This window comes from Aphis gossypii, chromosome 2 (assembly GCF_020184175.1).
Source record: "Aphis gossypii isolate Hap1 chromosome 2, ASM2018417v2, whole genome shotgun sequence".
NCBI lineage: Eukaryota > Metazoa > Arthropoda > Insecta > Hemiptera > Aphididae > Aphis > Aphis gossypii.
In genome coordinates, this window is record NC_065531.1 from 69,829,959 (window position 1) to 69,857,200 (window position 27,242).

At 32.9% G+C, this 27,242-nt stretch overlaps 1 protein-coding gene across 1 annotated transcript; it reads right to left on the bottom strand.

The window, feature by feature from the left end:
* Window positions 1–1,111: 1,111 nt before the first annotated feature.
* LOC114132082 (uncharacterized) lies at window positions 1,112–22,086 on the bottom strand. Its single transcript, XM_050199984.1, has 8 exons — window positions 21,864–22,086; window positions 16,467–16,688; window positions 13,790–13,877; window positions 8,432–8,535; window positions 8,271–8,367; window positions 5,910–5,973; window positions 5,657–5,776; window positions 1,112–4,288 (listed from the first exon to the last, which is right to left on the bottom strand). Exons 2-8 carry the CDS (start codon window positions 16,645–16,647, stop codon window positions 1,619–1,621), a joined length of 3,324 nt encoding a protein of 1,107 aa, XP_050055941.1. The 5' UTR covers window positions 16,648–16,688; window positions 21,864–22,086; the 3' UTR covers window positions 1,112–1,618.
* Window positions 22,087–27,242: the final 5,156 nt, after the last annotated feature.

A 27,242-nucleotide genomic window follows, 5' to 3' on the forward strand; every position in this document is an offset into this window, starting at 1 on the left:
GCCGAATCTCGAGCACTTAAACCGTTTCTGTGTTGCGACGAATTTTTCGTTCAGCTCAGTTTTAATTCGTATAATTCGTGTGTAATAAAGCTTAATTATTCTTATTAATTATCTATTTAATGTATATCTGTAACACTACCTACTTAAATACCTTAATCATACATCTATTTAACGTATTTAATAATAAATCTACAAAATAAGCCGTTAACGTTTCTCAAAGCAACGTACAGTTGAAATACTCATATCTATAGGTATTTTTATAACATATTATAATCATGTACACGAACATTGTATTGTTTGGTGAAATGTCGTCTAGAAACACACAGCAAAACAAACAACCAACGGTTGAATATAAAACAACATCATTTTGTATTATAATATACAAATTATCAGACAGATCGGAAAAAACAGTCGAATAAAAACAAAAAATCGAAGGAAAACGTCGTCGTACTCGGAAGACTCCAAAACGCACGGAACGGAACGGAAAACGTTCGGAAAAGTATGAAAATCGTAAAAAAAGCGAACATTTTTCGAAAAACCGCATAATAATCGAGCGAAAATCGAAAACGCGTTAAATACGTATAAAATACTATAACAAAAGTGTCATAAACATTTCCTACAGAAACTCTTAGGTATGATTAAGAATATTTGCAATTACAACTTTGACTTACCTAACTATACCTGTACTCAACTCTTTCAGGGGCTTTTATATTATGAGACATATCAATTTTATATGTAAATGAAGAGTATGCCATCATATATACCTGTATAATAATTCCATATAGTTCGTGTGTAATAAAGCTTATATTAATATTAATTGTCTATTTAATATAACGTTTCCCAAAGCAACGTACACTTGAAAATACAACAACATATTTTAATATAACAAACAGCCGATAAAAAAAAAAAATAAAAAAAAAATCGAAAAAATAATAAAATCGTCGAAAACCCGCGTAATAATCGAACCTAACCTAAGAAAAACGCGTTATCGAGATGGCGGCGTTGGAGAACCGCCTGTTTTCGCGATAACGACGGCGGGGGGCCATGGAAGAAAAAACGGCGACCGAGGCGCACTCTTTTCATAGTGAAACGAACTATTGTTCACGCTTTATTATATAAGATATAGTAATAAATATAATTGCTATACAATATTGTTATTGTTTTTAAGCAACATATATGGTGTGTTTTTTTGTAAATGTACATATTATAAAAAATATATAATGCGATAAATATAGAGTACCAGTCTGCTATTAATATAATAGTGTAAATAATAGCATAATGATGTAATGTCATCATCATTAATTTCACATGTGTGTCTTATTTGTACAATTTATATACACGAAAAAAATTTACATTTGAGCTTTGACATAACATACCGAACTCATTAACAAAAAAGGAAATTAAATATTAGTAATAACGAATAAAAAAATAATAATTCATTATGAACATACTGTATAAACTAACATTAAATAATAACTATACTATATTCAATAGTACAAGTAATAACTAAACTAACTATAGGTACACTACGTGATAACGTGATATCAGAAAAAAAATTAAAATGATGAAGAAACGGTAGCAATAATAATTATAATAATAGTTCATGAAAAGGTCTAATTCAATTGTTTAGATTAGTAGGTGGCCTGGCGAACAACGCAGGATTAAACATAGCTCGAGGCCATTCTACGGGCCCTTTGCCACCGTTACGCATCAGTCCATTATTTAATGTTTCGAAATGTTGTTTTAATAGGTATGCGGCAGCTTGTCTCTGGGCCGCGAACAATAAGTTAGAGTTGATAGCCGCTGAAGCAGTTGAAGACATTGTCGGCTGTACCATTAGCCCAGGGCTGGTTGATTTTTTTGAGTTGGGTGAAGAACAGTTGCCTGAAACATCAGTAGTTGCTAATCTTTTTACGCCACCATTTGGTGGAGACTTGGACAAGTCCAAAACTTTAGTCACAGGTTGAAGTTTTGAGGTAGGTTGCTGTTTCATGGCCGATTGCTGTTTTGTAGCAGGTTGCGGTTTCGTAACCGGTTGCTGTTTCGATGCATGTAGCTGTTTAGTAGCCGGTTGCTGTTTTTTGGTAGGTAACAGTTTGGCATAAGGTGACGAATTTATCTCGATCAACTGTGGTACGTCATCCTTATTCGGTCCAAGTCTCGGAGGCGTAACCTTCCGTTCGGGGTCCTCTTGTTTCCTCCTGTTGACGCTATTGCCAACGACGGGACTAGTTTCATCAAATTTCCTCTTGTTGTTTACACCACTTCCAACGATGGTATTCAATTCATCCAACTTTTTCTTGTTAGTAGTGCAACCGTCAACAATGGGATTCGATTCATCCGACTTCCTCTTATTGTTAGTACCACCGTTAGCTACAATAGAATTCATTTCATCCAATTTCCTCTTGTTGTTAGTACCACTGCCAGAGATGGCATTCAATTCATCCAATTTCTTCTTGTTGTTACAGCCAACGCTAGCGATTGGACTCAGTTCCGGTGCCTTCTTCACTGATTCGGTAGCGAACGTCATCAGCTTGATAGACACGTCCGGTTGCACGATTTCACGACGTTTGGCGTCCATGTCTTGCTTAGAAGTCTCAGTCAAGAGTGACACACTGAGAACGCCATTTTCCGTATCCACGCGCCTCTCTATACGATTGTTATCTGTAACGTTGTTGTGTTGAATATGTGGGTCTTCCTTCATCCGTTTCGTTGGCATACTGTATAGGTTTGGTACTGGTTTCTTGTTAACTGGTTTGGTTGGCACTACCACAGTATTGCCACTATTGTTGCCGTTATTAGTTTCTGTAGTTGTTGCAGGTTTTGCTAACTTGTCTGTGGCCGTAGGCACTCGCATTATCTGTAGGCTAGGCTGAGAGTTCGAGTGATTTTCGTGCACTACTGGCAGTTGATTAGTCTCTGGTTCTGTGACTTTGGTAATCTGTAGCGATGATTCACAGTTGTACTTATCATGTAAGTCGGTGACAGTCGGCGGCTTCAAGAGCCGCAGATCTTGGCCAACTTTTAAGAGACTTTGCGCCGCGTTCATTTCGTCCACATTTTTTGAGGACATACAACTATTAACGGTAGTCGTTGGAGGTTTATCAGCTATCGATTTTTTAGTAGGATTTTCAATCGTAGGCTTGTCATTCTTCTTATTATCTTTCACAGTAGTCGTTACGGGTGACGGTAGTGGCTTGGCCGCCAAACTTCTGGCCTTATTCCACTCATAGGACTTGCGCACTGGTATAAAAGGTGGACGGTTGGTGGACGCTTGACTCCGAATAGGCACTGCGTCTGGAGTCCTCTTGAATGGATGCATACCAGGAAATCCTGGTCGAACATAAGCGTTTGGCTGTACAGACGGAGATTGTTGCTGTTGTTGTTGTTGCTGAAAGCTAGGTATGGATGTATGCATACCGATCTGTTGCATTTGTTGTAGAGTAGGAACAAATTTGGCAGCAGCGGAAGCATTTTTGTTCTTCATGATTAGTTTTGTAATGGATAGATTGAGCTTGGATTCTCCGACACCAGTATGCTTTTTCGGCAATGGTAGAGCAGAAGAAGGAGGATTGCTAGGAACAGTAGTCGGCGGCATTTGCTGCTGGTCAACTAGTTTTTCCAGCTTCTTCATCGGTATATCGGTGGCTGTACTGCCGGTTTGTTGATGTTCAACAGTGTCCACAGATTTATCCTCTTCCATTGCCACATTCACTGCGGAGTTTGACTTTGATAGTTCATTGGCACAATTATTCCTGACGTTGTCTGAAACATTTTCCTTTTTAGAACTACCTTCAGGTGATATGGGAGGATTCAATGGTACTATTGGTGGAAGAGGAGACGACCGATTATCTTTTTTTAATAAATCACTTCTTGCAATTATTGGCACCGATTCATTAAGGCTTGATTCTGTTTTGGACCGTTGTTCTTTCTCAATTACTGTTGGTTCTTCAGTAATGGATACTTTCAAAAGTTGAGGTATAGCTTTTTTCTTATCTTCTTCGGTACTTTCGCCGATCGAAGGAAGATCAGACCCATTAATTTGAGCTATAGATGGCGTCGTTTCCACAGGAGTGTTAGGTTTAGGTGATAATACGGGTTCTGTAGTTATGGAATCTGTTAACGCTGTATTACAATTATCTGTCGACAATGTTACAGGCACCATCATTCGAGCATTAATCTTATAAAAGAATCGCATAGGTTCGTTTCTGTTCCATGTGTAAATATACGCAATATCCATTATAGAGTACTCTTCAGGTAAGCTTTCTCTCCTGTACAGCAACTCAACCTAAAAAAAAAAAAAAATTATTTAGAACCACGAATTGACCTTCCAAATTAAGATAACATACGATAACCGTAAAAAGAAAAATTTGTCTTACAAGTGAATTTACTTATTAATTGAGAATTGAGTTAACAAATGTATTGGAAGATTAGACTTAATTTACAGAAGTAAGTATAACATACAATGTTTAATTAACAACATCTTTTTTCAATAAAAGTTTTATTGTGAAACAGTAAGCAACACTACCATCTAAAATTATGTGAAAAAAAACGCCAAGGAAATTGATATATGTATTAGAATTTGCATTTCATGGTTTTTGATTATGTACACAATACAATATTGCTGTTAATTTAATTTCTTAACCACAAATTCGCAAAATACGAATGGAACTACAAAACCGTACACAGATTTTAAAATACTGGACATCCCATTAATACACACAACTTTAGCGATTAATTTTTAATGATTATTGTCGCTTATAGATAAATAAATATATCTTAATCGAGATTTTAAAACTAATAATAGTTCGGCTGTTATTTGTTGGCGATGTGTTCAATAAAGAAACCACAATCACTAACAAAACAGTTTTAGTTCATGGTAATATTAAAAATCACTAACAAAATGAAAACAATGATAAACAAAAAAAAAAAAATGCCAAAACATTCGTACAGTTTATAAACATAAATCTATTGAAAATGCATATGAAAAGTTAATAAAAAGAATTCGAAAATAATTATCAAGCATCAAAGACTCCCAGTTATGTTCATAATCCGCTCGTAACATAAATTATAAATGAACTTCAAGATTAAATTTTTAATCAATATAGGTAGTTACAATATTCATTTTTAATTATTTTTATGTAACACAAAATTTTTTTGACATTTTTATTTTTTTTAAAGCGTAATTCTGTCTATATTTGGTGTTCTAATGAATTTGTGCAATATCGTACTACTTTTGTGTGTGGTATAATTGGGCCATACACTTTGAGCGGTATTGGTTATGTTTGTGAGGTACAAGCAAATGATTATGTTTAACTAAAGTAATTCCCTAGGAGACAAGACATCGTGCATATAAATGCTTCTAAATTATATAAAACTATAAATTTAACTATTTAAAGTATATCCACTTTATCCTATACAAATTCCATAAGGGAAGTTCTATTTGTGATTTTATCAAATAATGAAATACCTACAGCGTGGTTCATTTTCAAATACAATCTGTATAAAAACTGCACTAAGACTTAACACTAGTATTGTTTTTTTTATTCTACAATTATTCAAATAGCCAGATTAAAAAAAAAATGTGCTTTGTAAAAAATAACGATGTATGTATGTAGAATCAAAATACTACTAATCTGATAAAGTATTTTCTTACCTTGTCCCACGATTTTAGGTTATACTTCAATCGAATAAATTTTTTGAGGTGCGACATTCTAACGGCTGCAGGACACTTTAAATACCGTTTCCTCACAATACATCTTTGTGGCTTATCGGTCTGAAAAATATAAAAATAAGAACAATCATTATTACGTATATTATATATAATTATTCTTTTATTTTTTATGGCAATATAATAATATTTCGGTATATATAAACATATAGGTATGTAAGATATGTAATATACTTACTCTCACTTTGTATTGTAATCCTTTGTCATCAGTGACGTTTTTCCACATTTCTTGTTCACATTCTCTGTAAAACAAATTAATAAAATTAAAAACTTGTGAACAAAACAAGAAACACAAACAAAAAGATAATAATATACAACTTAACAAGTAATATAATATTTATAAATATCTATTCACAAAATCATATACCATATATTATGTACCTAATATAAAAAACCTAAATTTCAGTAGGTATATGATTTTATTAGATTATTAATTAAACTGAATTATCAAATAGGTTTTAATTATGTTTAGACTTTTAACAAAAATATACAAAGTTATTAATAAAGCCAATTTACTGAAAAAACCATTCGTACCTATTCTCATTATTTGTTAAATAAATTATAATATTACAGGTAGTTGAAATTTTCATCATTTTATGAAAAAATAAATTAGTAAAAAATATATTTTAACTCAATAGTCAGTGGATAACGGTTTTCAATAAAAATAAAAATATATCAAACATATATTTTATATAGCACGTGATATTACGTTAAATATTTTTTTTTTTTACAATATAACAGTTCTGTCCTTTTAAAATGATTACCAATACGATTATATATATATATATATATATAAACACATATAGTTTGCAATCCGGGGTGGCGTTGCAACAGCTGCAACGGTACGCGCATGTGTATCGCGTGCTATACAAAAGACACGAAGAGCGAAAACAACGGTAGCGTTGCTACAGCGGTAGCAGTTGATGGTATTTGGTATGAGGTGGAGGAAGGGGGGATTAGAAAATAAGTGGCCCGTACGACAATCGAATTATGAAACCCTGAAATTCCACATGTGAAGAGAGTTCAATGGTGGGGGCAATATTCATCGCCATTTAATATAAAACGGACGGAAATTATTCGGTGAAGGGTTGAAAATGTTAAACAATAGACATATAGTTTCCATATAAGAATTTCGAAGGGGTGAAAAAAATTACAACTGTCAATCATAATATATGAATTACGTAGTAGATAAATGTTAGAATTTGTAATTTTTCATTCATATATCAGAAGTTTAAATGGAACAACCGACTGATATTAAAATATTATCGATAAAAAAATATATACATTGATATTTGTTGAAATGTTTAAAAAATGAACTGCGAAATATCAATATATGGTATGACGACCGTATAACATGGTTTATACAACAATATAATTCTATACCTATTACTATAGTTATTTTTGATTCATCAATATGATAATCAGATAATGTGACTACATATACCTACTATTAACTTTATTTTTAAAGTAAATTAATAAATGAACTATTATGGTAAGGTACTCCAAAAGTAATAACTATAATAAGTAATAACTACCTAGAATTTATAAGATGAAATGTTTAATACAACGTACAAAATACCAACAATAAAAAAATTATTTCGTGATTATTTATTATCAAATTAATATATAATAACTAATAATAATAATAAGTACATATAATCAACGATGATTGATCTTGAAAACAATAAACTGCTAGTAGAGGATCTTTGAAAAATGTGGTTTTCCGGCCCATCGTGGTAACCAAGGTTACCGTGCTGGGTCCTGATCGATATGTATAACGCGCGGGGAAATGCATTTGAGGGCTGTTTCTCTTTTTCACTATACATTGAACGTAGATGAGCACTGAGGACCTGTAGCTTCCAGATTATATTGTATACAAAAATTTCAGGGAGGGTGAAGTACCTATAACTATATAATATCTTTTTAAAATATAAACCTACTCAATTACCTACTTATATTCATGATGTGTATTAGCAATTCTAAAATATCTTCAAATATAAATGTCAATAATTTAAAATTTTGTTTTTCATTTATCCAATTTTAAAAAATGATTACAAATTAAAATTAATGTTTTTTAAAAAAAAAATCCTCACCGTATTTCTTAACCATAAAGTTTGTTTTCAATAGTTTCTTTTTAATATCCTGCTAAAATCATTTATCTTTTGCAATATTTGTATAGAGCCATACGAGTAAACAAACATTTTGAACACAGTTCGTGCATAAAATATGTACTTATATACAAAATTAGTAGGTATATCGTATATGGTATAACTAAATTAAAACTAATTGGATTATGGTTTAGGGCTATAGACTAATACTTATATATGCATATATTCCATAATTAACTGAAATCTACACTATTATCCAATATCCGATATAATAATAATAATACGTACATAAGGAAAAATACATTTTATTTATTAAAAGGTTAAATGCCAGTTTAAATATTTTAGATAACCTTATGTAAAATAAAACGTTACTTTTCAGTTAAAAACTTACAAATAATAATAATTTAATCGTTTATTAGTTAAACACTTACTTATCATAGTATTCCAATGACAGGCTAATTAATTCATCTGCTGTATATACTATTCGATCGACACTAACACCCCGACATTCCGGTTGTAAATGCATATCTAGATGAAAAATAAAATATAAAATATAAAATTCATAACACCTTGCTAGATAAAAGTATATTACCTCTGTGGGGGTGTTTTTGATAAAATTCTTGTCTACGTTTCATTTCTGAATGATATAGTCCTGGGACTAATTTGTACACGATATCTTGTAATGCTTTGTCGGGCCTATAAAATTAAAAATAAATATTATTACATACAATTTACACTAATACATTAACAATAGATTATAGTTTACTAGTAATTTTTTTATCTACACAAACAAGTAGGATGAATATTATGACTATTATACTTTCATTATAAATTTATAATTAGTAGTTAAAATGTTAATTTTAGTCTTATTAACGTTATAAGATATTAAATGGACTTTTTTTAAAAAAATCTTTTATAAGCTACTGAATTTTAAATTTTATTTTAACCAAATTTTTTAATGTATAATATTGGCATTCTTCCAATTATGTTTCACAAGTTTTACGTTTGCTTAAAAAGTAGGTTTCACTTATTAACGTATATGTTTATTTGCATATGTTTATTCATATTTTGCATACAAATCTGCATGTATTATTTTCCCAGACGTATTTAATCGGTTAAATGACCTAGATTAGAATATGCTATGGAGAGGGCTTCCATTCAATAACAAAATCAGCAAGAAGTGATAACTAGGCAATAAACCAATATATTATATATATATACCTATTATACTTATATAATAACATACAAGGAGAATGGAGATATATTATACTATATAGATATACCTATACACATTATATATAGATTTACATACTAAAGTATATTCAATTATCTATACATGTAGGTAACATCTCACCTTTTATTTTGCAAAATAACATGTAACTGATATTTTTTGTATCATGTTCACTGCAGTAATAATGAGTTATTGTTTATACATACTTAAATATTATCTATATAACTTTTAAATAATATTACATATACACTTGAACATATAAGTTTTTATAAAATTTTCGCAGTACCTAAGTATTGTTACTATAGATGTTTATAGCTAATAAATAATAATATTGACCATGAGTCTGTAAAAAGTATTTTTAATATTTATAGACTATATAGGTATATATTTACGTAAAATTAGGTTTTTATAAATCACGTACATATAAAAATGTAAGTTTATAGTAAAACATAATGTGCAATAGAAAATATAATATAATTGTTAAAGTTTTAAATTTTGAATTTAATTTTAAATTAAACTTGATCCACCTTTCATACCTAGTATAAAAAATAATTATGCCTGAAATGAAATTGGGTATTTTAACCTTGCGGTTGAGAGGTTACTACGAGTAATTTTTCTCCTATATAATAACTTTATTATGTATTTTTAACTTTTGCAGCACTGCTAACTTTCAGGCAAGACTTTTAAAGAAAATCTTGATAAAAACAAAACCTATTGATTCACTTACACGTAAAACACAAATGTTATATGTATAAATAAAATAAGGTTTACCAGAATATAAATAAGTCTACATGAAATAACTGAAAGGGATGTATAAATGTATACATAATACATAAAATAGAATATACAATTGTGAGTATAGTAAAAATGGACAATTTCTCATAAACAAAACAACATAAATAAAACTAAATGTAGGTTATTGCTCCAATTACTATATAACAACTACGTTTATGGTACATTATTTCTGTTAACGTTATCTTGTTGATACTTAAATTATAAGAACAGAAATGGGATTTTTTTCTTTTTAATATAATATCTTCTATGCTGCACAAAATAAATAGACAATTTAAAAATTTACAATCAAGAATACGACCAACTTATATTTAGGTTAAATTTAAAGTAAATATACCAGAGAACTATAGTTAAGTATATAATACAAGTGTATAAGTATAGGTATATAATTATTGTACTATAACTAGGAACTGCATTATAATGTTATATTGTTTTATTTCACTGCTCCACTTCCGGTTGTAACGATTTCTCTAAAAATATTTATTTAATTGATTATTTTATTTATTTCATTAAAATATAATAAATTCAGAATATTATGCGACGAGTGCTCTCAACAGAAAAAATGTAAAAGGCCCCCCACGACGACGACATTTTTCATCGTGAGAAACAAAAACTAATTGCGCGAAAAGCCTCCTTGCGTAGGGAAGTGTGTAGGTAGGTGCCTCAAGAATTTCGAGATTGTATACCATTTATTATATACGTGTACAATATAATAGTTTATACCTACTATTGTCTACAAAAAAAAAAAAATAGTTGTTAATGATGTAAGCACAAACAAAAATCATGAAAAATGCACCACCTTAAACGAACATAATATATTTGTATAAAATTATATTAATGTAGGTATATATGTACGAAGGATATTATTGTATAAATGCATAAAATACTATAATAGACGTTATATTTTTCGTATGAATGATTGTTGTTATAATGAATGAATACCACACGCGCGTGTGATGAAATTCGATTACCAATTTTCAAATTATATATGCAGTGTTTCCCATCGTTATTAAACTCAAACGCGTCGGGAGTTTACGAATGCGGACTAGAATAATGACGGCGCGATAATAAACATGAACTTCGAACGCGGAAATTGTTATAATTCTGTGTAGATAAAATAAAAATAAGAGTAAATTGTGTGCACTACAAATGTTTTAACGGCCAAGGATCGTATTTCGTAAAACATTAATTTGAGGAATACAAAAAACATATCTGCAACGTGTGCGGAACTTTCGCGAAATTTCGTGTTTTTATAATCTGCAGATTCGACTGCAGCAATGACCGCGAAAAAGAAAATCATAGGTATACTATGTGGCGACGAAATAACGGACGCAAAAATCTGATAAACCGCACAACTGCAGTGAGCTGCAAAGTAAGCAATATATATAATATATACATGAATGAAATGCTATTGTTATTTTCTCTCATGTCTCCCAGCCCGCTCGCTCACTCTCTCTCTCTCCCTCTCTCTCTCTCTCTCTTTCTCGCACACTCACATACACACACACTATCTAAACTAATAATAATACATACACACACACTATACACATATATAATGACTAGGACGATTTCGAATGGTCGAATATAACGCTCACTATAATATATTATCTGCAATTTTTTTTTTTTTTTTACGACACGAAAACCGGCGGCGAATACGGCAACGCCGGAGAGAGAAAGAGGCCATTGACACGGGCGCCGCCAGCGCGGTAGGGAAACTCGACTTTGCCGTGTATTGTACCGCCGTCCGCCACCGCCGCCGCCCGTACGTGTTTATACGTGTGCGCGTCTGCCGCCAACATAAACACACACACACACACACACACCGCTCACCGTACCGTAACACTTTTCCCGCGAGAAAAGCCCAGCGGCGGCGACTGTCGCACGTTACGCGAACCGTGAAATCACGGCGACACAGGTATGTGTGTGGGGGGTTGTTATGTGCGTGTTACTCGCGAGCTCCGACGTTCAAATATTTTAGGCGCACTCGTATATCTACGATGTACGATTTACGTAGGTAAACCTTATCAAAATATTAATAAATAACAATGCACTGCCGTGTCTATATATAGGTTATATTAAACTATATACAATACGCGTCTGTTTTTTTTTTTTAATTTAACCCTTTTCATACATTTTTATTTTTTGTCTTTATTTGTTGACGACGCATTCGTCGTGCACATCACTTTCATATAATAACCGAAATAGAATATGAAACGAGACGCCGAAGCGCATAATATATATCTATATAAGAGTAAACGTATGCGGTTCGAATCGTGAAAGTCAAAAGGTGATTATCAATGATTATTAGTATATAGTTGATATGAAAACATGGATAAAATTTTTATTTTATGTTTAACGTTTCTTATATTATCACTTTTTTCATTTTTGTATGGCAGTACTACTCCGATGCATTTAAAAATATTATATAAAGAAGTGAAGGAACCACAGTAAGTTCCTACCTATATACATATACTATAATAAACGTATTACAGATACTTGAAAAAAATTCCAAGTCAATTTTAAGGATAGTACTTATTTGTGAGCAAAATTAATTATATAAACGGTAGACATATTAATTTAAATAATACATTGTAAAGGTTATCTATAGCACCTATACCTATATAGAAAAAAATGCATTTTTATATACCAAATAATTATATTAGGTATATTATATTATCTCATATTTTTTATATGATAATTCCTACACATATATTACTCCGTAAATCATGTACCTATTGTTATAAATACAACATAAATATATTTTATTAATTTTAAAATAAAAGTTTTACTAAAATATATGTATAAATATTCTAACCACGTGTTATGAATTTTAGATTTGTGAAGTTTATTCACACTATATGATCATATAATATGACAGTTGTTTTCGAATTTTTTGTAAGAATCACAGTAATCCCCTTAACCATTAAAACTTTCCTCATCACCTCGGGTGAATAACTTGGACCCTATAATGCTTTTGTCTCGTCGCAAACATTATCCGCTGCTTTTTTCACATCGCGTATTATATGAGAAAGTTTGCTCTTTTCCAAAAGTCACCCACTGTGTCAAATGAGAAACATATACAATAATTCTCTAAAGCATGAATATTTGTTTGAAAAGTAACTTTTGAAACCTTATAAGTATATAGATTCAGTATCTATATATTGCATAGAAAATTATGTATACTAATTTTTATTTTAATAACAATAAATTATTTTTCAAATACTGTAAGGAAATTTTAACTGCCTATATAAAATGCGGTTGTGAAAAAAGATTTAAATTTTATATTATTTATTGGTTTAGAATATTTGGACATAGTGCATTTATATATACTGCAAGTGAAGCCTATATATAAGTGCTATATATGTGGGTTTATTATTATTATTATTACAGTCGTAAAAACCAGCGGGAAGTATGAGCAATAAGCATAATAGTATCTATATAATACAAAGTATATGGATTATGTGTAGTATATAGGTATCTCCAGGCGCCAACCCTCGTAATCTCAAACGGCACACGCGTGAATAAAATGAACACGAGTTCAATAAACAAAGCAAATTAATGATGAAAAATAAAATAGTGAGATCGGTTTTAAAATTTTTTATATAGGTACCTATATATACTTTAAAATAAAAATATAATATTGAAGAAATAATACATTAATCAGGTTTCAATATATTGACACATACCATTCATTTATGATTTATGAATCATTTATTGTTGATCATATAGTTTAAAAAATAAAAAAATTATACTTATTACAATGAGTCTAGACATCTAATATATACATATATTATATTAAGAAAGAGAGAGATAGAAAAAGAATGTAAGAATTCTTACTACCTAAATAATTTTTTATAAAGACATGTTTGTGTAGAATAAATGTTATTATAGAGTATAGGTGAAGAAACAAGTCAATTTTAAACTTACTTGAGAACTTTGCTGTTTTGAATATCTTCTCGGCATATTGGACAAAAATTATTCTTATCCAAATGCAGTACAATGCAGCTTCTGCAAACTGAAATCATACATCATTTATTTAGTAATTTTGATGTCTATTGTTTGAAGTTATAAATTCCAAACATCTCAAACGTGCAATATAAAATAAGTAATAATAAATTTAGGTATAAATTGAATAAATATTTTTAAGATTTCAACGATTCTGCTCGATACGTTCGCAGTGGTATTATCATACAAATGAAGTGGAAATCCGTCGGAAAATTCAAAGCGATTAGCATATTGTTACTGGTTAATCGACCGAGTTTTGCTCATAGTATTATTCAAAGTTTTGCCCCCCCCCCTCATGAGATGTACACGCGTTCAGCCTTAAGCGTTTCGGTATGCATAACCGGGGAATATTTTAATGGAATCAGCCTGGCAACTTTGAAATTCAAATACGAAAGAAGAAAAAACGCTGGTTTTATTAAGCGAACTACGTTTTGAAGTGGAATGGGTCCATCCTTATGAACATAAAATGCTTTCGTTTTGAAATTTAAAAACGTATACTACAATACTCGAAAAAAAAATAATGTTAGGAAGGTGGCAAGCAATATCGACCAGAAAAAGCATGTCAATTCTATACTGCAATATCTCTAATATAGACTAGGTAATTCGTTTCAGACACTATAATATAATTATATACCTACCTATAGTTTAGTATCTATTTCTCATGAACGTCCGTTTCAAAAGAACTAATCTAATCCGATATAGGTATACAATGTACGTATATACGTATGGGATAGGTAGTTGGAAAATTGTCTTATGAAAGTACAGACCGCATAATATAATGAACGTTTCCTAACCCGGAACTCGGCGCGTTAATGAAGTGTGAAAAAAAAATCGTCGACCGAAAAAAAAACCCCCATAATAATAATAATAATAATAATAATAATGATGATGATGACGGAGGCTGATGCTCGGAGCGAAGTATATATAGTAATAATATTACGACGGTATATATATATATAGTGTAGTGTCGGTCGCCGTCATTCCACCCACCGCTCTGCACTGCACCCCGTCCGCCCACCACCGACGGTACGCGCCGTCGGTTTCCATCCACTGCCACCGCCCGCCCGCCCCGTTGCGAGAGAAATCCGAAAACGTTTTTCACGGTCCCTCGACACCCCGCCGCCCGCGCCGTCGCAGCCGACGTCCAATTAGAGGCGTACTCGCCGGCACGAAACGCGGCAGCGGACAACGCGAAGCATCCCCTCTAACGTCGGCCCGCGGGGACACGCCGAAGCACGGGTAAGCGGGCCGAAGCGGTAAGCGGCGACGAACGATGCACACAGGTCCTCGCGCCGAATTCACGAGAGAGAGCCGTAGGTTAGTATAGTGCGGCGGCGGCGGCGGCGGAATATATTATTATTATTATTATTATTACACCGTCAAACGGCGGTGGGGAGACGGAGGGAACGCCGCACAGATGGTTTTTGTTGTGTTTTCCTCGTGCGGGCGCGCGGGGCTCGCGGTACGCGCGCTTCCACCGCGGAGCGCCGTTGTCGTTTCGCCGATCAAAACATACCGGCACGACGGCAACGTCGCACTCGCACGGGCGCGCGCGCTAGCCGTCAACAGCAGCTCAACCGTCTACGCCGCCGCCGCCGCCGCCGCCGCCGCTTTTACTACACTCGGCGCGTCGTCGACTACGCGGCGGGTACGTAACACGACGGTGCAATGAGCACATACCGCACACGGTAGGCAATCAATCACACCGTACCCACGTCGTGTCGTCAACCCCTCTCCGACCGCGTGCGACGAATTTTTACTTTCGAAATAGCATCCACCGCACACGACCGTCGTCGTCCGATTAAACATTATCGCGACGGCGCCTTCCTAATATATATTATTATAATATTTAAATGTGTGTGTGTGCACGGGAATTTCGCGTGGAAAAATTTTGTACGGAAATCGTTTCACAGACTTGTTGGTGGTGGAATAAATTACGCGCACAATTAACGTCGTTGCCCCGGATTCGGAAAACACGAGTACCCGACGGTCGTACTTTCGTGTTTTGTTTTTTTTAATCACTATAGCTCTTTTCACTATACGCAATCACGCTCGAACCTTTGCAGGATAGACGACGGCTGCTGTAAATTATTAAAATATGATATATATGTGACTGCGGACGGTCTGCTGTCAATGCAGGATAACTGGAAAGGGCACGCGGCTTTTGTGTGTAACGTTTTCTATACGCGTGTAGCCCTTTTGAAAAAACTACCGGGGAAATATACGGGGATCTCGAACGCCTCATTGACATCGTTAATTCATTTGCGAGACGTTTTTAATTGAAACACGCGATGTTTATACCCGATGAAAACACAAAAACTGTGATTTTTTTAACTGTATACGTACTATTATATATTATGTTAATACTACGTTATACAGTGTCACAGTGATCTATGCAGAAGCGTAGAATTTTTCAAGTTTTTACAACTTTATATAATTATTCTATGTTGCTAAGTCATAAACAGAAAATGCTAACAAAATACGAACCGTTTTAAAAGCGATTTTAATTGTATAATAATATGTATACTGTATATAGTGCAGCCTTAAAATTATTACAGATCGTTGTGATAAATAGTCAATTATGATTATATATACTTACAAGAATGAAGACATTCGACGATGGAAGTAGCATCTACCAAATATCCACGGCATAAGACGCAAATAAGTTGACGGTTAACGTCAGTTAGTTTTACTCTTCCACCTACACAGGGCACGACTGGGTCGCCGAATAATTTTTGCAGCAACCACGGAGGTGACGATGATGACGACGATGACGACATGATGACGATAATGACAATATATCAGAACTACGATTTCAATTCTGTAAATTAATAAATACAAAAATAGAGCTAATCAAATTATAATTATTATTGTATTATTTGTATATATGAAACAAATATTACTATATACCTATAAATAATATATTATATATACCTGCAGAATAATACCTATCGTATACGAACAAGACACAAACAGTACGTTTTCAAAGGGAGTCAAAAAAAGAAGAAACTATATAAACGGAATAAGGGTGGTTTTCAAGCTAATGACGACTCATGTATATATGTGCGTATAAACACATGAGATGGAGGGGAACATAGGGGTGAAACTACCCTAAGCACACAAATTCAGGTAAGGAAAAAGGAAAACTTCTATTATATATATGTGGCGTACGAGAAAACTCTCTTTATACATAGGTATATATATATATATATACTACAGTCTATAGTCAAATTAATTGAAGGCATACCGCACACAGACTATAGTTTATATATATACAAAAGGTAGTGAAGGGTAAATTTTTGGCTGAAGAGGTTCAGCGCTTGATATACACATATATACAACATATATAGACGAGGACGATTTTTCAATGAAATTGGATTCGGATTCGTTTGTGTGCGTGTATATTATACACATAAATAAGACGTTAACCTTGCCCGTTGTGCGTATACTTTTTCTTCTTTGTATTTAATGGTGGCCGCACATTCAATGACAAACGGTCTGTACAGTCGGATAATTTAAAATAAAAATAGCCAATGGCAATCGGTTCATTAATATACACCTTGAGAATATATTATATTCAAACGTGTGTGCTTATGTACACGCACTGCACAATGGAGGAAAATCATCGACCTTTATAATAGTCTTTATATATACGTTGTTATGGACTACGCGACAAGTCAATGGCATCAATACGCACGTTAAGACATAGACCAAGTAAGTATAAATGTATAAACAGGTACAAGATTAATATCGCATATTGAGATTTCTTTTACCGAAGTCTCAGTTAAAATAATAATAATAATAATAATAATAATAGTTAATAAAAAGGCGAATGTTTTTTATTATCGATTTATTCATTGTAAAAATACTTAACGTATACGCGTTATTATTCGGGAGGGATAAAAGCATTCGACTGCAGGAATATAAGAATACATCCGCCAACAACAGCCCTGACAAGCATTTTCACAGTGACTGAACATACCCATCATGGGGAGAGAAGTTTGGGACACATAAGGTTTCCTTATGCGTGTTAATATATGAAAGTCCAGGTGATACATAGAGAAAAAACTGATAAACCGGTTTCACCCGTTATTGTTTTATAAGGCGTAATATCGATAGGTATTTAAAAAGGCGAAAATCTCCAGTTTTCTTAGATAAAAATAAAATAAAAATATAATGCACCTTTAATGTAGCTTAATACTTTTATGATACATATATCATATAGACCGTTGCTATATTAAACTTATTATTCGTAATATTCTAATATGTGAATTCAATAATAATGTGGAGGAATCAATATATGTATAATGGAAAAAGGGTAATTCAACGAAACCTTATACATATCACTAACCTTATCGTGCTATTGTTTAGATCGAAATTGATTTTAATTTAAACGAATTTATAGAGGAATTTATGCAAACAATCATTTCCCTATAATATATATGCCTACTTTACACAGCCAAAATGTACTATATAGGGTATCAAAATCTAATCGTTATATATTATTATTCCTATACCTTCGCGGTATATACTGTACACATAGGTATTATATTATAATATTTAAAATTATATACGAAATATATATTCGTATATATATATACCTACGAAAAATGTAGGTGGATGTCAACACCTTGAGATAATTACCTACCATAGGTATCCATTCCGTTACCAGTATCGTGTGTATAATTATAGAGTAAAGGAATGCAAGTATAATACTTATTAAAAAACATATATAAAAGGGAAAAAATTATCGTGTGACAAAATTACAATGATGTTTTTCTATTGTTAAGAATATTATTGCAGTATATATATTATAGACGGGAACAATCTCATATATTCTATTGCCATGCAAAATACTTATTTTGGTGGCAACTCCAGACGCTAAATGACAACAGCGGTGGTCTAGTATAGGGATATCATAAAGTACATATATCGTATACCTATACATACGATTTTCAAATACATTTTTCCTCTTGCTCCACATGTCGACGATTGTACGTCTATATGATGTGAGAACACAATACGTATATTATGTGTAATATATATACATGCGTGTATACGCTATACGCGGCGCGGTGAGAGTATCAATAGGGGCTGCACCTTTTGTTTATCCATAATTTCCGGAACGGGAAACAAGCACACTGTATACAAGATGAGGGGTTCGTTTATCGTCTGTGTGCAGCACGTAAAGAGCAATGCATGTACTCATATGTATGTATGTATGTATGTGTATATATATATAAATGCATATGGGAAACCGGTTGTTTTTAGGGCCCTGAAGAATGCAATCCGGAGGGGAGTAAATATGAAAAAAAAAACAAAATTAAGATATGACGGTCGGCGGAGGAAAAAACCGGGCGTGATAATTTATATAATTCTGGAACATGTTCCAAAAATAATTTAGCAATTTTGTGTTTTTGAACTTCTAACACTGATGGTTTTTGCAATGTCTAGTATATTATATACTGATATAAGAATATAGTAAAAGCGAACGTGATAACAAAATCTGAAATGAATAATGTCATCTGTCTCTGTTATGGATGACGCTACACAGCACACTTAATATGTTGACTCCGTATTATAATAATTACAACATAGTAAATTTTCGTCCCGTATAACCAATTTTGTGTTAGTAGTATTAATAATAGAGTGAATAGACCTATATTATCTAAGTTAAAAACAAAAATATAATCTGTGCCAGAGCGTTGGCTAGTACTTTAATTCTATAATGAAGATAGGTACCTATTATGGGTATTATATTAATAGTTGAAAATACTATCTTAAAAATTATAAGATTGAAAAATTCATCACTCAAGCACAGATAACGTTATTGCTTTTAACATCGATAATAGGACAATCTACACTTACATTAAAGCTAATAACTTAAAACCGATTCTACAAAACGAAAATTTGCCATATTGTGTATTTGTAAGATGACAGAGGAAACAAATACGTTTATAGCGTCCTCTTATAAGGTTATAAATTATGTAATAACAATGTATACTTGTGCAGATCGTCGACCGTCGTCGAATAAATATAATGACGCTAACCCGATATTCACACTATAATTATGTAATTCAGTATTTAATTCCCACCGTCGAGTTTCAAATTTATGAAATCTCAAGAATATACCTACCTATATAATATGTGAGTTTAACACCAACTTCCAAAAAGAGCAAAAAATAATGTGTTAAAACGTTGATGATTAACTTCTCTTTTTCTCCCAACCATTTTTTTCTTTTTTTTTTACAATGTCATTTGATAAAAAAAAAATTTATTACTACCATACCGAATACACATTTATACATAAATAATAAAAGGACAAACCGTATTAATGTCATTGAAATACACACAAACGCTACCGCCAGATACAATCAATGTCCCTCCTACCGCGCCAATAATCATAAAATATATAGACATCACCATCAGGAAAACGCGTGTCTTTTCCCGTCACGTGTGTGCTAACGACGACGACCGACAGTAACCAACACAGACGCCGCCGCAACATGGGGTAAAAGTGTTACCAACTGTGTGAGATAAAGAGTGATGGAGAGACTCGGAACGAGGGAGAGAGGGAGAAAGAGAGTAAAGAGTGAAAAAAAGAGCCGGTACCGAAACGTATACGAGTATACAACTCCCCCTTCTCGAAGACGACCTATATAGGCTATATACCTATGTGTACGATACGTTATCGTCTTATCGATGTAGGTATATAATATAAAATATGTATAATAATAATAATAATTTAAGTTTGTGCATGAATTGCTAAAATCTAATAATGAAGGACAATACTGCAACAATATCCAATGTTGTGCTCTGTCTAAACTCGGTGACTTAAATATCAATAGCGGATAGTGTCGACATTCGATAAAACATAATTCGTATGTAGGTACAAAAATAAAATTAAAAATAATTACGGTTTATAATTATATACTTACCCAACACCTATACATAATATTAATATTAAGTATATATACATAAAAAGAGCTATATATATCGTACTATAGGTAATACAAAAATATTATATAATATATTATAATATATAGTACCTATATAATAGTTTAAAGAGTGGCGGGCAATGAGTTTCCCACGGCAACAACCGGTCCGCGGCGCGTCGGAGGTGGGGAGGAAAAACCGTTTCGGATTGTGAAAGAGAATAAAAAAAAAAAAAAAAAATTACGAAAAAAAAAAGGATAGGCAATAGTAGGTACCTACTATACTACATGACAAAAAGTCGACCGGTGCCTCACACGGTCTATATAGGCGCGCCGAGGGGGAGGGGTGACGGAAAAGAGTGAAAAAGAGAATGGGGTGAAAGACTGGAAGAGAGAGAGAGAGAAAAAATAATAGGGGGATATAAATTGGCCTTCATTGAATGGGCACGGCGGCGGCGGCGGCGGCGGACCCGAAAGCGCAACGCGGTGAAGGGAGGAAGGAAACCCACGGGTAACGGCGGCGGCGGCGGCGGTGAGTGAATGAGCGCGGTGGGACCGGGCGGCGTATGAGCGGCGCGGCGAGCAAATCGTATGGCGGGCGGGTGGCCGAGGTAGCGTTATGTTACACACGAGACCATGTCGGGGTTTCACATGCGCCGCTACACGCACACACGCGCACACGCGCACACGTAAACGCACACGCACAATCGGACAGAGGGGAACCGCCAACGCGTGCGACGTTGCCGTTCCGTGCCGGTGCACGAGTTTTCACCGTTGTCGAAATAGACAACACGAGCGACCGCTGCCGCCGCGCGCCACCGCCGCCGTGTTGACAGTTTTTATTTTTTTTCCTCGACTCGAACTGCGCACATTACGACGGCGGCACGACGGATTTCACGTCGTGTCGTTCTCATAATTATTCCGAGTCGACAATAACAACAATAATATAATAATACGACGTGCGATATAGGCAATACAGCCATTGTCGTATATATCGCTTATACACATATACCTATATATATATACTATACATGATATTTATATTATATTTCGTTACTTACCACCACGGACGACACTGCAGACGACTGCCGACTGGCATAACGGTCTCGACGAAAAAAATCGCACACCATTCGATTACGAAGCACCACAGACGCACGAAACACTGTGCGGAACGGGTTAAGAGCACACGGACGACTGACACACGGCGGCTGCGAGCGAAACGCGCGGAGAAAGGTCGACGAGCGGACGTGATCGCACGACACCGGGCTTGAGACTGACGCGGAACCAGACCGACGCGGCGGCGGTCGGGAAACGGGTCCCGGGCCGCCGGCCGGGTGGGGGAGAACGGGTCGCCGGGCCCCGATTGGACCGGCAGGCCGGCGCCCCGCCCCGCCGCGCGGTCAGCATTGGCCCGGTGACGTCATGCCGCGCTGAAAATCGGAGGGGTGCGAGGCGGCGGCGGCGGCCGTGACAGCCGCGACAGCCGTCGGGATTTCGGCACCCGCGTAGAATTACCCGCCGCGGCGGCTCGTGAATTATTATCGCGCGCGCGGTAGCATGTGCCTATATCGATTTTTTTTGATTTTTTTTCACCGCGCGACGGCCCCCACGCGTCAAAGTCCCCGAGACGCGGTCCTATTTTAAAACTGCCATCGTCGCCGTCCCTCCGCGTCCATTCTATGTATGCGAGTAAGCGCGTTATTTATAGACGAAAAAACGTGGACGTTTTTCATATTATATTCGTCTCTTTTTTGGGCCACCGTTGGCGCTGCGCAAACGTTCGCGCCGGACATTTTCTAAATCGCGTTTTGGCCGGTGCACCGGTGCAGCTGCAACGGTGATCTGCACGCCGTGGTTTGCGATCGCTTGAATAATCAAATCAAATAAATCACTGCTGCAGCTTATTGCGATTAAACGATTCGCAGCGGCGGCTGCGGATTGATAAACTTTAAAAACCGCGATTTAATTCAGTCCGCGGTTTCGATAATATATTTATATCTAGCTAGATTTATACATCTAATAATAGGCATATAGGTAACTGATGTGTAGCTCGTTCAAGTCTCGATGATTACGATAATATGTTCCTGCAGATGTAAGCGAATAAAATATAATTAAAAAAATTGTATGTAATAAAATTTCATAAATGTATAATTACCTTATTCTAATAAGGGTTGTTATACATAAATTTAATAATTTTAATTCAGTTCATATTTTACGTAAATATATACTCGTATACCTATGTATAAAATAAATGTGATAAAAACGGAAGTATTGTCTCGCATGTTCTCTTTTATTCATCCGAATATTTTAATAAAAGAGTACATCGAATGGCATGTGGTTTTTTAGCCTGTATTTATGATTCTATAAATTGAAAAAAAATCAATAGTTATTAATTTTTATTTAAATCAGCAAATACGCTTTAAAACATTAATTTATTTATTTTCCTCTTCCCTGTTACCAATTATGATTAGAAATTAGTATTTTAATAAAAAGTTTGTATATTATTAGTATAACCGTACAAAATTTATGTTGTTTTTGCAAGTTCACATCACTACATTGAAAGTTTATGAGTTGTTGGTTTTTTATCCAGAATAAAAAAGAAATCAAATTTGGGTGATATTCAACAAAAAAATTTTAAAAAATGCTGCAATTGAATGGTCAATAAAAAGCACCAATGAGCGGGACAATTATGTCAAGTTGATATGTCGGAAATATATCATCTATATATATGTGTACAGTACCAAATCAGAAAACCATAAATATTATTTATCCACACATAATGCACACACGCGTACCCCAAATGTTAGCATTAGGCAACCAAATTTAACACAGATGTATTTTGTACGGTTGACGAACATATAATAATGTAACATAAGCGCGTGGCTATAGTATTTCATATGTTTAATTTTTTTTTTTTAATCATTATACTTTGTATATAGTTTATTTTTAAATTCATACATCATAGTGAATAACTATATAATAAATTTAATTTTCAAGCCTATTTTCAAGGCTAATCACTCAATGGAGAAAATGACCAGAATGCATGCGAAACAGCGTAATAGTAAATAGTACCTATATTATGAATAAACTCTTCTTCTATTATGAATATTTATACTATGTAGGTATACCTATACATTCTACGTAAACCTATACCTATGTATATGTTACGGCTAAAGTCCAAAACATGGGCTAAAATGCATATTATATCCAACTAATACATGCACATATAATTCATTTACTATATAATTGGATAAAGTATACCTATATACACATTTCCCATCTAGAATCGCATATATTTTCGTAAATTAACCGGCTATATTTTGTACATTAATCATTGATTGATGGATGAAGTAACTGCAGGGTAGAAAAAATTTACAAAACCTAGTATTATATAATTATATTTTCAACAGCACTAAATGGTCTAAATGTAAGATAAATATACGACCATATTATAATAAGGTATATATATACTCTAGTATAAAAGCACTATACAATACAACATCAAGCTGAACAAATGAAGTTTATATATATATATATCATTTAATAAGTTACCACTTTTCAGTATAACTGATACGATTCGAGTCACCATACCAGATGTGGATATAAAAGTAGAGGAGATCCATGGATCACATATAATATGTTACATCCATATACATAAAAAAAATTTTATGGAACTGCAGCAGTTAGTGAAATTATAAGAATCAGTGTATATAAGTAATTAATAATTTATATTTTATAATAATATGTTGATTTTTAGGTATATTAGATGATGTATAGTAGTGGTAGTTTAATATACCTAATATATCATATCATATACTATACCATATATAGTGATATATTATATAAATAACACAGCTAGCTAATTACTTATAGTTTTCAAATATCGCTGTAATAATGTATAGGTACTATTGCGTTTCATAAAATAAGTATAGGTGTCTGTTTTTTTAATAATTTTCTGTTGATAAAGTCCACTGTGATAAAGTCATTATAGAATTATATTATATAATGACATGATTACCTCATATGTACCTATATTTATAAATCGTTAATGTATAATTTGATTTAAGGCTCTGATAATACAGATCTATTTGATTTGCATAAATACAAAATACAAATTATGCAGCGCTGCAAATCAATATAATATATTATTATATTAGGTTCTACTGTAAAGAACACTAGCAGCTATACCTACCTATAGATCTAAGTATATTTTATATTTATATAAAGACATTTGTCAAAACTCGAACATCATATAATATGGCTATATAATAGGTAAACGTATTTATTATACAATATATACATAATATTACATAATAAGCAGTGTCAGACAGGCCAGGGCCGCGGTGCCCCGAACGTGCAGACCTAGGCCCTGAGCTTTTTTTTCTTAGTTTATAATCGTGGTGGAGGGAGGAGAATATACATTAATTCACTATATTCTATGATCAATCTAGATCATATAGTAAATGAAGAAAAAAATTGAGGCCTCAGAGAAAAATTACAGCCGAGGCCTTTTGTATGCCAGGCTGACACTGCAGATAATATACAATAATAGTCACACATTTGGAGCCTTTATATATAGACGCTCATTTTCTCTACCCCCGTCCCCACTGCAGAATTCACATCACATATTATGGTTCTATTAGGTATATATTTTTTCTATTATAGCTATATAATATATAATGATAACTAATGGTATACAATTATTTTTCCAACTTCATTAAAAAAATGCAAATAAAAAAAAAAGTATACCTACATTTTTTCGAGTAAGATAATTTTAAGATATTGCGTTGGATACCAGCTATTTATAAAAAAATTTTCCACAATCTTTAAAATCTGTTGCTCTTCATAGCTTTGTTAAAACTTAAGCTGGTGTAAGGACATAAAAGTGTTTAGTAAAATATTATAGTGTATTTAACTATATTTCTTAATTTGATGTTTATTAACAATAATGTTTATTTTACAAAAAATAATTTCACCTCATTATCTGTATATGATATGAATCATTTAAATAATTATTTATGAAAACAATATTATAATAGGTATAACTATACGCACGAAACTCAATATTTCAATACTTTCAAACACAACTATTCAGTCACAGTAGATGTTCGATTAAAAATTGAAGCATTCGAATTTGTTACAGACATAACTGCTTATAGATTACCTATTTATTTAATCATATGAATATCGTATTGTAGAATATATGTATATTTTACTATAGAGAAGTAAGGAAACTTTATAAATAATTTAGAATTCATTTATAATTTAAATTTGATAACATGTATATTATATAAAAATTTTAAAAACAATAATAGATATTAAATAAATATTATTCAAACCATATATAGTTGTGTTCTTATTATAACTTGAAATAATTATTTTTATTTTAATGAAAAGATTTGAAAAAAAACAGAAATAGAAAATACCTAAATACTTTTTATGTAAATAATATATGTGATAATTTGTATAAGGTAAATATTTTTTTATGATCAACAAATTGATGGCCAAACACTGCGTTTAATCTTCCTGTAAAAAGATGTTGTAAAAATAAATAACTTTTTATGGTGAGTATATTTTTGCTAAAACTATTAAAATCTCCTAACAAATAGACTACAGTGAACATAATATAATAATATTATGTTACTCATAAATTCATAAGATTATAATAAGACGAGTAGATATACATTTAGCTATATTTTACAGTTCTCTATGATAAAAATTTATCAGTATTTATTTTAAAATTAAAAATTCCTTGAAATTATCTCAAGATTACGTATGGTATATAATTAGCAACACATACCTATCACTCTGTATGTTAAAAAAATATAAAATATAATTCTCCATATAGTTCTTAAATCATTTGGAATATACCTATATAATATAAACTATAGTAAATTACTCGTTAGATTTTAAGCTTATTTATAAATGTATATTGTATAATTTGAATAAAATAAAATCTATGGTAACAGCTTTCGTATATAACTCGCATGACTATTGTGACTGTTCAAACTTAAAAAAAAAAAAAACAGTAATCTTATTTGTTTTAATAATTCTGTTATGCTCTAAAACGAAATGGGTGAAAATATGACAAGTTTATTGGACATAATGATTCCGGAAGCGGCGGGCGACGGACCCGTAAACGGAACAAGCATGCCGAGGAACAGAGTTTTGCAGGTACGAATTCTGGTTCATGGCAATGGCGCTGGAGACTCTGGTATCATATTTATGCCCATTAATCGCAGAACCTTAGTACCATTGATGATTGATAATAGACAGGTTGCAGGATAATCATATATTGTCAAAATATTTATTTTTACAGTGTATAATTTATAAATATGTTATGGAATACGTAAACAAAAATTTAATAAATAAAGTAAATAAATAAACTGCATGGAGAATTATATTTTATATTTTTTATATTATATATAAATTCTATAATA

Excerpts from the sequence above, each read along its gene's own strand:
- LOC114132082 (XM_050199984.1), bottom strand. The coding sequence starts at position 16,647 with ATGTCGTCATCGTCGTCATCATCGTCACCTCCGTGGTTGCTGCAAAAA. Across the intron at positions 8,368-8,431 it reads TCAAAAACACCCCCACAGAG|ATATGCATTTACAACCGGAA; the intron begins GTAATATACTTT and ends TTTTTCATCTAG. Across the intron at positions 5,777-5,909 it reads GATTACAATACAAAGTGAGA|ACCGATAAGCCACAAAGATG; the intron begins GTAAGTATATTA and ends TATATTTTTCAG.